The 14,705-nt window shown below is 36.2% G+C and overlaps 1 protein-coding gene across 1 annotated transcript in view; it reads left to right on the forward strand.

Annotated features, from left to right (window-relative positions):
• Positions 1–14,705, forward strand: part of adam19a (ADAM metallopeptidase domain 19a) — a 71,647-nt gene that overhangs the window by 33,329 nt on the left and 23,613 nt on the right. The window contains exons 4-6 of the mRNA XM_052562097.1: positions 6,710–6,785; positions 10,032–10,108; positions 13,685–13,868. Of these exons, the coding sequence (XP_052418057.1) occupies positions 6,710–6,785; positions 10,032–10,108; positions 13,685–13,868 (337 nt within the window). The remainder of the gene's footprint in view (positions 1–6,709; positions 6,786–10,031; positions 10,109–13,684; positions 13,869–14,705) is intronic.

Here is a 14,705-nt window from a genome sequence, read left to right on the forward strand (position 1 = left end):
CTGTGCATAAAACAAGCACATTAATCTAAGACGAAGTCCGCTGGACAGTTAACCCAGACTGGTGGTTGAAAATAGAAGTGTAATGAGACACACACTCACACTCGCTTATCTCCGCCTGTACTCAGTGCCTCCTCCAGCGCAAACCCTCACCGTTGTTTCTTTATAAGCTGTACTGTGTGGTTGTTCCCTGTCTGATGTGTAGAAGAAGAATTGGACCAGCACTGCTTCCTTTGACTTTGTTCTCTTTAATTTGTCTCCTATTATCTGGGATTGAGCAATCAACATTAACATTATTATCATTAAAGGCAGGAAAAGGACAACATAACACATGTACTAGAACACGGACACTCATCATGCTTTGATGTTTGAAGTCTGCGACAAAAAATCCCTGCTAACTTAAACTGTAGAAATTGTAAAATGGTGTAACTGTTGTCTCTGATATAGACAGTATGTGATTTTGAAACTAATCAGTTGAAAACCCTTACCATTTATGGAAACTTTTAATTCCACAAAAGGTTCTTTACTGTGGAAAAGAGTTCTTTAGATCATTAAAATGTTCTTCACACTAAGAAAAAACAGTTTTGTACTTGAATGATTCACTGTTTTCTGAACACTTCAGCTGAGTGAATGATTCAGTGACTCACTCGTAAAGACAGTCATTTGTTTAGTTCCAGAATAAATCAAGTTTTTGAACAAACTGGCTGAGAGATTGATTCAGTGATTCAATCATATGGACAGCCACTTGTTTCATGCTGCTGGAATTTATATTAGGACTTTTGGAACGCCACTCAAATAACATTATGGGTGATACAGTGTTTAAACATTTACGGAAGTCACCCAACTTCAAGCTTATGTTATTGTCTCTTCATGTTAAAGGAGTCATATGACGTTACAAGATAATTACATTATTTGGTGTAATGCAATGTGTGTATGCAGTTTAAGGTTCGAAAAAAACACATTCTTTTCCGCATAATGTACATTATTGTACTTTGGTTTTAGACTTTAGTTTTTACAACTCTTCAGATCTTTTTTATGCACCAAGAGCTTGTAACAATTACACACTTTATCTTTAGAAGGAATTACATAATCTTAGCGATTCTTGATTCCTAAACACACTCTCACATTTTCTCATGCCAGCTATTCATTCATTCAGTCAGATAACTGCTAGAGGGAGTTACATCAGTGGCAGCAAAAGAATGGATGTGCTACATTAGTTTGTAATGTAGAAGCTGGGACTCAGATTGCATTTGCAGCACATCAATATGCAGCAAATTCAACATGTAAGCACATTTTTACACTTTCATTAATTTTGAGCATGTCGTTTATAGCTGATGTATGCATTGTTTACTGTGAGGAAGGTTAAAGCTGGCTCCTTTTTTCTGTTTTTAGTGTAAATGTAGAACTTATATTGTTGAATGTCTGTTTTCTGCGATGCTGAAGACTCCAGAATATCTAGCCTGTGCACCTCTCATAGCTCCTGCCGGGAAGCCGTCTTTCTCAAATCATGCTCCGGTCCTCTTTCCTATCGTTTGCCTACTGGGCTCAACCTTAGAAATGAATCGCTTTTGAGCTTTCACTTGACTGAACTGCACAGACCACTGTGCTGCTGCGCGAGTTTACCTGTCCTGCTCAAAACTACTTACGAGTGATTTAGCTTCCATTCCAAAAAAATAAAAAGAAAGTAAAAAAAATGAATACGCCATAGAATAAGTGTTTTTAGTTCAGTGGTTCTGTGACCCCAGGGACCTTGTGAAATTAATTAAAAGTACGCTCTTAATTTTTTTAATCATTGTGCCCAATTGTAAAGGTGGTTCTTCAGGATGAATTAATTACATTTCCTTTTCACCTTTTAAAATATTTTATTCCTTGGTTAAACAAGTAGAATAAATTTGCCTCCGAATGTGTTATGCCTATTTGCTGAGGCCATTTCACTGCTTTATAAGTCACCCGAATAATTCTGCTGATGTCTGTATTAATCTGTACAAATCAAACAGCAAAAGAAAGCTAGTTCTTTATTATATGTTTTTTATTTAATATTTAAATAAAATACAAAACATCACATTGTGAGGAATCAATGTTTCCTTTATCTTCCGAGATAAAAGAGCTCTTACTATTAAATCTACTGTAACTTTAAGAACTCAAACCTTTATTTCCAGTCCACAAAGACTGTTTATTGAAACGAAGCTTCAAAAGTTTTTTTTTTTTTTTTTTCAAATTTGTTCAGCAACTTGTTTAATTCTAAGGGTCAGAGAGAAGGTCATGAAAAACTAAATAATGACTTTTTGCTGCAAAATACTTCACTATCATTTTAAGTGGACCTTCGGGGCTGAAGGAAATTAAATGGTCAGAAAAGATGACCCTTTAACAATTTCCTCTCACTGTAGGAATAAATTAACTGAATCCCACTGGTTATGTCCCTTTCTCAGCCATTACAAAGATTTTTTGCCACAGTTTGGCCGTTCCAGTGTCTGCTTGATTTGTTTTTGCTAATTTAGGCAGAGTGCACATTTTCTTGAGGTTTCTGAGAGTTATGGATCTATATTGCCCACAGTGCTCTTTGTTAATGTCTGGAATGTACAAAACGGAAGATATCTGAATTTAAGGAATTATAGGTTCTACAGCCACACTAATTAAAGGCGTGTTTGTAATAGAAATATGGATTCTAAGTGCAGTATTTCATTTTCCTCAGTTATCACAAATAAATATATTGATTGTAAATAGCCATGGGTCAGATAACTTGAATACCATTACAATCAGATTAGTCTGGAGTCACTGTTTCTACAAAATGATGATTGTTTTTTAGATGGACCAACATCACTTGAAGCGTATCATGACGGTGCAATCTTGCAAGTATTTTAGCCCCTTGCAACTCAAAGCAAAGTCAAAGCAACACAAATTTAATTGTTTATCTCTACTTAAAAAATTAATAAAATAAAAATAAGGCTGATACATTATGAGGCACATCAGTCCTCACACTCTGATGGGATGTGTGAGGTGGGATAAACAGAGCTGCTGAAGCTTATTGTCTAATGACACTCCAATGGTTGAACTTTAACCTTATATAAGACATGCAATATAGTAATGCACATTGTTGTATCTATGCTATGCTTGTCTAAAAGCTATTCCTTTGAAATTGCCAACCCTTGAATCATTATTTGAGGTATCAAAAAGAATTGCTTGCAATGCTCTCTAGGAAAGATTTGGGTTCAATGCAAGACAGCATATGTGGCTTAATGTAAATTATCACAGAAAAGGCTGAAACTACAGAATTTATTCAAATACACCCTGGGTTAAAATCCACGAAACATTATGTTGTTATGATACAAGTTAAAAAAAAACATTTGGCTACTGATTAAAATTGCATCTAATCTTTTAATTTTGTTGCAATGATGACCAGACATAATGGAACTAATTGTAAAGTTTACATGCGGCAAACTTCACTGACAGGATTTATGTTGGAAATATATAACAAGAAGTTCATCCAGAATTTCCAGTTCAAGAAATCATGATTTAAACAAGTTTACATTTAATTACCTCCAGTGCTTAAGTTGTTTTGAACCCGGAATATTCCTTTAATTCAGCCAAATATTACTGACTCATGATAAACTGATTGGCAAGCACAGATATTGGTGCTTATTGCCCAAAATGCTCAGAGTAACAAAGCTTGCCTGTCTAAGAAGAACACCGTTTTATTCTGTGGATTTTAAACATCAAAGTAAGAAAATCTGTCCATGAAAGCGATTTGGACACAATTGCACATGTATTGATGTGTAAGGCGCTAAAGTGAGTCATAAATGTCACAAGGTTTTAGCCTGCAGGTTCTTTTAGCAGTTAAGATCAGCATTTGGCCAGTTAAAATACGTGTTAGATCAACACTTACATTGTTGTTCCCAGCATAAACTAAAACAATGACTCATGCCTTGTTGATCACATTAACTTTGTGTGTTTTTCCCCCCACAACCCACAAATGTTTGCCACTGTGTCAGTTAGGCTGAGCACGGAAGAGGTAATGAGTGTGTAGCCCCGAGTAGTGATTTGCTGGAGTGTTTAGTGTCTATGTGTGGATGTGAACATTGCTAATAGCCAGGTTTGTTTTGTTTATTGACTGTAATACAGAAAGAGAGTGCATTTCTCACTATGCTGTAAAAAGTGTTTACCTTTTAAATGGAGGTAATTCTAAGTACATGGTTATGGACTAAAGGAGAAGTTCAGTACACTGGGGGTTTGTGGCATTTATGAAGCACTTTTCAATCCTTTTTGAGTTTGGGGAATTTTGGTCTCATAAAATGTGAAAATCATAGCGGTAATTTATGAATGTGCAGATAATGGTGCTCTCTCAGGAATAATACACAAATCAAATTGCCAGCTGTGTTGTCTCATTGAAATGTTATGGGCACACGCGCGGACACACACAACAGTCTCCTCCATCTCAGCAGCGGACTCTCCACACCAACTTTAGATTGAAAATGTGCTATCATTTCATTCTTGTCGGATGCGAAAGGTCATCACTCTGATTCGCTGCATGTTCTGAGATTTCTTTTTTTTTTTTCATTTCCCAGCCTATTCCTCGCTCCTCAGAAGCTCTTTCCAAAATGGTGGTCCTTTTGACTCACCTCTTCTGTTTCACCGGAATTGCCATGTTAGAACTTCACCCGTTTTAAAAGCACAACCCCCAAAAAGCAATATCATTCTCAAAGGGGTATTGAATTCCGATCCGCTGGAAATAAAAGAATGTCTTTCACACAGGTGTTTCTCAAGGTTAGCTTCTATAGGCTGCTTGTCACATAAGTGCTCTAAAAAAGTATAATTTACTTCATTTATAACAATAATTCACAAGGGGAAAAGAGGAGGGCATTAAACATCAGAATTGTTAGTCTCTGAAGTGAGTTGTGTGTTAGCACTGTAGTCAACTTTTCATTTCAGTATTCAGACACTTTCTCAGTTAACACAGAGAAAATTTAAGTCACACTTTATTTTAGGGTCCAATTCTCACTATTGACTAACCATTAACTATGACTTTTGCCTCAATTAACTCCTTATTTGCTGCTTATTAATAGTTTATAAGGTAGTTGTTAAGTTTAGGGTATTTGGTACGATTATGGATGTCTTGCATTATATGTACTTTATAATCACTAATAAACAGCCAATATGTTAATAATAGACATGCTAATAAGCAACTAGTTATTAGTGTGAATTGGACACTATACTAAAGTGTTACCAAAATTTACTGCAAGTTGTTGATGCCATTTAACTCATTCAGGTGAACATACATTGCACTGGTGCTTTTATTATATTGTCCAGTTTATACAGTTTGACTTGTCTTCTTATGTTTCAATGAGGTGGGTTTGGGACAGTATAGCCGTTGGCCAACTATGCTCACAAGTTCCAAGATCCACATAAATAACTGAGTTGGTGTTTCCAGAATCCATAGTTGTATGTATGTATATATTTTATGAGATCAGGTTGGTCTGACCGAATGTGGACAGGGAGTGTGTTATAGAAAGTGTGCTTTAAAAAGTCATTATTTTTGCTATTCTGTTTCAGTGGCTCTGATATTACACACTTCACCTTTAAGTATCATATCTCATCGCTCGGTTGAGGAAATGCTGCATGTGCTGTGGACTGCAGTCATGCTCTATAATCAGAGAGCCATTGGCACAAAAATGTAACAACTTGACTTTATGGTTATAAATGGCGTAGTGTCCCTGCATGTGTGTTTGTGTGAGTGTTGCTATGTGTGCATGCCCTGATGGATAGACTAGATTGCAGAGTCGGTCCTCACATCCTGCACACCCCTCGCTCTAATCACAGCCTCCCTCTCTGACAAGACCACCAGCCCTTTACAAAGCCACACAATAACACTCCAGCTAAAGCCTGGCCTCTTATCAGCCTGGTATTTCCTGATAGAGGACAGTGTGATGAAGAAAGATTGACTTCTTGAAGGAATGATGGGATAGAGAAGGATTGATGGCTAGTGGAGATCATATGTTTTTATTTTCTCTCATTGAGCCAGTGCTTTGAAGCATGTGAGGCTTTTACTAGAAAATGACATCTGCCGTCTGAATGTGAGCATCATTCTCAGAGGGTCTGTGATTAAAATGATGTTCATGTGAACACACATATGTGAATGTCATATGATTTATCAATACCATATTGGTTACGGTAGACTATAAATGTTTTGGTATCAGTATGAATGTATATATTTCTAATTTGCTGATTTGGTGCTCAACAAAAAATTCTCGAGTTGCTTCGTAATTCAATTTCAATTGCGCTGCTTCATATTTTTGTTGAAACCATTAGTCAGTGTTCTTTGATGAATAGAAAGAACAGCATTGATTTTAAAAAGAAACCTTTTGTAACAACTTAAAAGTACTGTCATCACTTTTGAAGAATTCAATTTATCCTTTCTTGAATAAAAGAGTTCATTTCTTTCCATACAAATCTTATTGAACTTTGAATGGTAATGTATCATTGAATATTACATTATGCATTTGAACATTTAGATTACCTGTTAAAATTAATATTTATTTTTCATCCTGTATATTATAATTGTGTGGTTAGTTGTTGTGTGGTTATCCTTTCTCTGTGTCTAAATGTGAAAAGCATTGCTTGAAAATGCAAAGTATTGCTGTTGAAATGGCATAAACCAAATGTGTATGTGTGTAGCGCTATCACAACGACAGCTTTGTTTTTTCATTTTGTCTCTTAGGGAGCTCCTGGGTCACAATTTCACTGAAACTCACTATGAGAATGGCCTCCCTGTCACCCAAACCAGCAATCACACAGTAAGCAGGACTGAGACCTCTGTGTGTGTGTGTGTGTGTGTGTGTGTGTGTGTGTGTGCGCGCGTCTGTGTCCTTGTTCCTCTCTGTCTCTGCTTTTCTCAGTTCTCGTATTTGTTTCAGTGTGTTTTATTTACCTGACATGTAAAGCTTGATTTATATTTATATATGGTAAATGTTCTATTAGCATGTCAATTAATCACATTTGTTTAGTGTGATTCATTCTATCAAAAAATTGCCTCAGGCAAACGTAAATGCAAAATAGATTGCTGTGGACGACGAACCAGTAATGTGCACAATGATATTGATATAAAAACAACATTTTATCATAATGTCCATTCAATGTTTCCATCTGCTGCAATAATTTAATGTCTTAAAATGATCCCTTTTCTTAAGTACTGGAGTGTGATTATTTGCATTTACTTGGATTATATCATGTAATGAGCCATGTACCATGTCATGAGCCATGAAAAAAAAGATTGATAGCCCTAATTTATACATAATTTGTTCTTATAAAACAAACCTCATATTTCATGCCCAAAATCCATAAAATGCTGCAACATATCTGCAATTTTAAGTTCAGTCAGCTATCAATATTGTGCTATCTTTGTCTTGTGCACATGTGAGAACATGAGCAGGCCTATTAACGTAGTTGAACACTCAAATCACAATAAACAGCCTTATACAATGTAGCCAGTAAACAGTCTAATGCTGCCAGCCCAGTAGGGATATTTTTTGTTATGAATAATTCTTTCCTTATTTTCAGTTCCTGCAAAACATTCAGTTAACGGGCAAAGAAGACTCTAGAGGTTCCATGTACGATATATTTTAGCTGCAGAAGGCAGATTTTACACAGATAATTTATTGCTAACTCTTACAGAAAGTTGTGAAAACTTGTCACTTATGTGCTTCCGTTGAATGTGGTTGAGGTGTGAAGTGCCGGGTTCAATCAGGGACGAGAGCGACCTGATATCAAAAAGCGTGACTCTGAATATAAGACACGATTGCTCGATTTTTCACGCTGTCTGTTCATTGCAAAACAGTCTTGTTTTGCTCCACGCATCCCTAAAATCCGACTTATTGATCAGCCAGAAAAGGATACAAAACCACAAGCGAATTTCTTCAGCCGTAAACTGACTGTTATGAAGGATCCCAAATCCACTTGCAGTCCCCACACAAGCTCTGAGCTTTGTAATTGCGTTTCCATCACTTGACAAGGGTTCATGGGAGTGAAGTCACACCCCTGATTATTTTTGAGCCCTTTTAACAGCTTCCAGCTGTCCCCTTGAGTGAGCAGCACAGGATGGGCGTACAGCTCACCATTGGGTGCTAACACACAAAGAGCTTTTGAAGGGAATGAGCAGTTCGCTTTAGTTACTGCAGAGATCACAGCACCCCTCTCGCACCCTGTTGTGATAGATGGGGTAATTCAATATAAGGAAAATCGCAGAGGATTTCTCCTTCTTTCTATCTTTTTTTCAACTACTAGCACCCGAAAAGGAAAATATGACAGAAGGGACCAGCTGGTTAACCGCACATTATAATCTGGTTGGAATTTTTTTCCCTTTAGTAACCACACACACACACACACAGAGAGAGAGGTTTAATTAGCGTTGTATTTATAACTTCATAAAAAAAAGTCATTAAGCAAACCTTAGTCCTATCAAATCAAAGAAAATCAAATATTCATGAGTCCTACAGCGGGAAGATTAAACTGTCAGTGTGCAGGCTTCACATTATAGCAAATCAGTTTTATGTCTTAGTTCCAGTTATTGCCAATGAAAACATTCCCTATGATGGCCTGAAATGATGGCGTGGAATGGATTTGTGAATAAATGGTGCACAGTTTGATCTACTGACAACAAGAGGAAGCACTGACAGGAAGAAGAGGAAGTACTGCTGCTGATTTCAATTAAAATACACTTATAATATATATATATATATATATATATATATATATATATATATATATATGACACATCAGACTGCATGGTGGAAAAATAGTGGAGAGTCTATGATTACAATAATATGGAGCCCCGCACATGCCATGCAAGAAAAAATAAATAAATTGTGCGCATGAAAATGTACTAAATGTACTAAAACATGCATACGATTACTAATGCGTTCGAACGAATTGGTAAATCGTGCGCACAATTTATAAATCGTGTGCACGTTTTAGTACATTGAGGGAACGCAATAGTAATCGTGTGCACGTTTTAGTACATTGAGGGAACAAATTAGTAAATCGTGCGCACAATTTATAAATCGAGTGAACGAAATAGTACGTCGAGAGAACTTAATAGTAATCGTGTGCACGTTTTGGTACATTGAGGGAACGTATTAGTAAATTGTGCACACAATTTAGGAATAATAATAAAAGAACAATAAAAGAAACCTACAAGGATGACAGCAAAAAACAACAACAACAACAGAAACAGCTAAATAAATAAGAAATGGCAATAAAAAATACTTTATTATAGGGACCATTTATCACTATTAAATGGTTGATTATTAGCGTAACTAATTATTAATAAGCAGCAAATTGGGAGTTAATTTAGACAAAATTCTAGTTAATGATTGGTTAATAGTGAAAATTAGACCTTGAAATAAAAGTGTGACCAAACTACATCCTCTTTTCATTAGTGTGAATGTGTGTAATATGAATGAAAACTGGATGAAACCATTCACAAGTCCTCTCCTGTGCTCTCTTACTTTATTTCTCACCTACTATAGTAGGGTAGTAGGTATATTTGGAAGCAGGGTTGTCAAGTGTTGTCTTCAGAGACTGTTGATTTGTGTCTGTGGTGCTTGACCATCTCTCTTTTGCTTTCTGTCTGTTCAAGTAAATGAACTAATTTCATGGTCTGACCATTCATGTAAGCCTTTTTTAATAGCTGAAAGAATATCACTTGTACGTATTTTGGATCTGTTTCAGTAGAGTTAAATGGAGCGATTCTTTTCCAAATGTTAGCGGTAAACTCCTGAGGGAAGTTTTTCAGTGCTGCAATCAAAAAGAGGAAGACTAATTAAGTCCAATAAACCTGAAAGCCAAAAATGTAACAAATGTAATTGTGATTTACAGATGTAGTCCTTTTACTACTAATTAGATAGATGTTCCATTAACTCGCTTTAGCCTATTTTATGAACAACATTAACTCCGCAGCCTGTCTCTTGAGCAAACTGCTCCCTCTTATCTCGTTTTCTCTGCATTGCCTCCAGTAATCTCTTTCTTTCTCCTTCCTTTTCCAGGATCATTGCTTCTATCACGGGAGGGTCGGAGGTCACACCGACTCGTGGGTCGCTCTGAGCACATGTTTGGGAATGAGGTATATCATGTCTTGCATAATTAGATTCTCTTCAGACACAGTACGCTCAATTCATTCGGTCACATGTCTTAGTTAGATATGTGATAAGCATGTAAACTGCTACATTCTGTGAAAATTATGTGCAGAGGATTGTGTGAATAAGACTTTGTGAGCAATTGTTTATAGGGTTGCATGGAAGCATGAAAGTACAAAATGCAGCACATTCTGTATATATGTTTTGGCCAGTTTATTGAATATAGGCACTGATAACTTATGCTGTGGCCCTAACAGAATGTTAATAGTTTGTTGTGCTCTGTGCTCATTCAGCACTAAATGCTTCCTCTCTACGTATAAACAATATCCACAAACAGCCTTGAAACTGCATCTGCCCCTGTCTGTTCCTGCTGAATCTAAATCTGATGCCCAGAGATACAAGCCAAACATCTGTGTCTTTGAAGCATACAAAACTGACTGTTTTAAAAGTTTCACAAACCAAAGGTTTTGCCATGATAATAAAGGATCCTTTTCAATTATATACACGTTTATTGGTCATGGATAACATATGTTTAATTTAATATTCTTTATTGATGAAAAGTCATTTCTACATTATGTAATCATTAGTATAGTTTTTGAACTTTACTTAATATACACTTCATTCACACCCACTTACCCCCACCATCAAAGGTAAGTAATATTTTTTTCCGCAAAGTAATATTTTTTTACTTGGCAAGGACAAAGAGAAGAATGTTCTATAAGATTTCTCTTTCAAATAATTCAAATAATAGTGTTCTTTTGTACTTTCTCTTCATCAAAGTATCTGGAAACAAACAGTTTACACAAAAATATGAAGCAGCACATATGTTTTCAACATTTCTAATAATAATGGAAGCTGCGGAAAACTGAGTTTTGCCATCACAGGAATAAATGTAAAACGATAGTGATAATATTACAGTTTTACAATATTTATGATGAAATAAATACAGCATTTGTGAGCAAAAAATGCTTCTTTCAAATCATTCAAAAGTCTTACAGACCCCAAACTACTGAATGGTAGTGTGTATCAGTTTTTGATTATACATCAACTCCTGATCATCAGATAATATTTTTAGTGACTGCTATGACCCCTGGCTCAGGGGGATGCAACAAAAAAGGACACACACAATCCAAAGCTGAGCTCAAAAGAAAAGACTTTAATAAGAAGAAAATTGCTTCAAAACTATATAAAGAATACTTCAAAGAACATCAGTGCCATCAGTATGTAATGCAGGTTGTCTGTATGAATGTAAAGATAATCCAAAAACTAAACAAACAAAGAACGCTCAAACAACCTCAAACCCAAGTCTCATTCCCTCCATTAACTCATCCAGCTATCACTTTTAAAAGGAGGACCCCTGACCACAGCGACAGGTGCAGTCAATGAATCGCTCTTTAGGCTAAGTCGCCTACAAGTGACTGTTATGGTCCCTAAACTTTCACCTTGGGAGCGTGGTCAAGGGACCATAACAGTGACTTGATAAAGAAAGTTATTATGACGTAATAACAGGAAAGAAGCTGCAAAGAGAGAAAGAGAGAGAGAAAAAAAACATTTAAATCATTTGAAAAACCAAAGATGTGTTGGCTACATAATTGGTTAAATGTGGCTAGATGATAAATGCAACTGCCATTTACTCTGGAAAATTGTGTGAAATCAGAGAACTGCAATCAGGATAGTTGTGGGATGAATCAGCATTCCCTAAAGTGTGTTTGCTTTCATTCCTGATCATTAAGTTCACAGACTGTGAGAGCAGTCGCTCTTTTGACATCCAGAGTTTGTTATATGAAAATAACAGAGCTTTTAAGGGCAAAGCCCTGGAGAGTCTGACTCTTGATGTTGCCAAAGGTCTTGAATTTCTTATGAAGACAGATCAAGTCATTGAACAGCTGTTGCAAGATTTTGTAAGAGCAAACGTAATCGACACTGTATGTTTCCATAAGGCTTTTCTCAAGGCCACTGCTGGGTTTCTTTACCCTCAGCTCACTGGAGGTCATGTGCTCATGTGTGCCACACTCTGCAGAGGCATCGGTCCATTTAAAACTTTGACAGTAATGTAGTTGATTGATTTACATATTTTTTTTTTTATTTATTATTTCATTAATATTATTACATTTATGCCAAGGCTAATCAAATCACAGCCAAATTTGCCTACAGTTTTAGTGTCAGGAACTATTATAAAGCCATACCCTGAGTCATTTCTGCTTGTCTGCTGTCAACTTGCGGAAAATGACAATCCTCATTTTGAAGATAATAGCTGGATGCCCTGGGGCGTAAACAAATGGTTTTGTGACTAAATGGATTTGGACCAGTTGTGAAAAATTTGAAGACAAAACACTTTTCCAATGACCATAAATCTCTTTTGTAAACAAGAATAAAACAAATTAACAATAAAACAAATTACAACAGCAGTGGAATTACTGTGGAACAGTAGTTTATTTTATCTCTTTACATTTAGTAAAACTTTTGAAACGTTCTGTTTATATTAGCATAAATTAGTGCTTCTGCCAGCAGAAAGCTCTTGTCTCTCTCACCAAGGTTGCGTTTCTTTGATCTTATTATTGTATATATTATATTATTATATATTAATAATATATTATAAAACGTAATGCATTCCTGTGATGGCAAATCAGCCATTACTCTAGTCTTTGTCCTACATCCTGATCCTGCAGAAATCATTGTAATATGTTGATTTGGTGTTTAAGAAACATTTTTGTTGAAAACAATTTGATGCTTAATATTTTTGCAAAAGCAGAGATTGGCTTTTTCAGGATTATCTGATAAATATATATGTTTTAAAGTCTCACCTTTGATTTGTGCTCTAGTAAATCAAACTTTAATGACATTGTCCCAAATTCAGGCCCAAGCTGTTGAATAGTGGTCCACTGTGGAACCCCCATCATTGCAGACTCGACAAAAGTGCATATTGAAGACACATCGTAGGCACAAAGGGGGAGACTCAATCTGAAATATGAAAATGGCAAATAGGTCACCCTGCAGTCTCATGGGCTTTATTTTTAACATCTTTTTCAAATGTACTGTTTGAAAACTTTTTACAGAGGTCAAATTTAGAGTGGTTTTGTTGAGGTGCTTTGGGAGACCTCAAATCCAGCAGCGTTTCAGCGGCCCTTCTGATCGCGCTCATTAGTTTATGCATAATGCCGTTAACTGTACTGAGGCTAAAAGAAGGATTAAAATTCCACTCTGTGTGTCCATATATTTTTGGAAAAGAAAAACCAACTGAAAATGAACTCGGAGATAGGCACATCTCTTTTACTGGCATTCTTAAATATCAAAAGTCAGGGCAAAACCTTACTAAAACAAATTCTCCCATCATTTACTCACCCTCATGTTGTTCAAAACTCGTATGACTTTCTGTTTTTTTTTTCTCCATACAATGAAAGTCAATGTAGTCCAGGGTTGTCTGGAGTCCAAAATATCTTTATTTATTAAGAAATGAAGTCAAACAGCTTTGGAACCACATAAATGTGAGTAAATGATTGACAGTTGACAGAAGTTTAAGAAGAGAGCATTTGAGCTGACATTACTCCGATTTCCTTCTGCAGAGGATTGATTGTCTTGAACTCAAATGATACTTACTACCTGGAGCCAATCGGAGGCCAGGAGGTTCTCCACCACACCTTCTATCGCTTTGAAGACCTGCCGATCAAAACTGGCACCTGTGGACACAGCCATCATACTGGACACATCAGCCTGTTCAGTGGTCATCTCAAACCTTTGCATCAAAGGGTCAGTCAGAAATGAAATCAGTTTGATTTATGATGTGTCCCATGTCATCATTTGTGACCCTGGACCACAAAACCAGTCATAAGTAAAACGGGTATATTTGTAGAAAAAAAAAATACATTGTATAGGTCAAAATGATATTTTTTTTTTCCTTTTATGCCAAAAATCTTTAGGATATTAAGTAAAGATCATGTTCCATGAAGATATAAGTAATATGCATTGCTTAAAACCTTCATTTGGACAGCTTTAATGGCAATTTTCTCAGTATTTTCATTTCTTTCTTTTTTTTGCACCCTCAAATTCCAGATTCTCAAATAGTTTTTGTCCAGTCATTATGACAGGTTTTGTGGTCCACACATTTAATACCTGATAAAATAAGAGACTTGGCAATAAATGTTGATGCTTACAATATATTTCACTGAAGTAGATGTCATGCAAAAGTGTATTTAATTAGTCCTTTCCACAGGTGACAAAAAGCTCTCGCTAGTTTGTAAGCACAATAGTCATTAGGGAAACAACAGTGAGTCATTACCAGCATTATTCGGTGTGTAACGTCTCTATTTCTGATCTCATAAGTGGATTGTGTCTGATGTCAGAGAAGATTTCTCTCTTACAATAGAAAGGATGTTCTGTTCCCTCCAATCTATAATAACTAGATAGGCCGCTCGTGAAAGGGAACATTGCGGTCTGATGCAATGCTGTTGTGTTGCATTGTGCGTCAGTAATTTCATTTGTTCCCATAATGCGCTGCAGAAAGAAAAGTGTGTTTGGTTCATTACAGTACAGAAAAAAAGCCATCTTAAGCCCAGGTTAAGTGTTTAGACTGATGAAGTGCATAAT

This window comes from Carassius gibelio, chromosome B7 (genome assembly GCF_023724105.1).
Source record: "Carassius gibelio isolate Cgi1373 ecotype wild population from Czech Republic chromosome B7, carGib1.2-hapl.c, whole genome shotgun sequence".
Lineage (NCBI taxonomy): Eukaryota > Metazoa > Chordata > Actinopteri > Cypriniformes > Cyprinidae > Carassius > Carassius gibelio.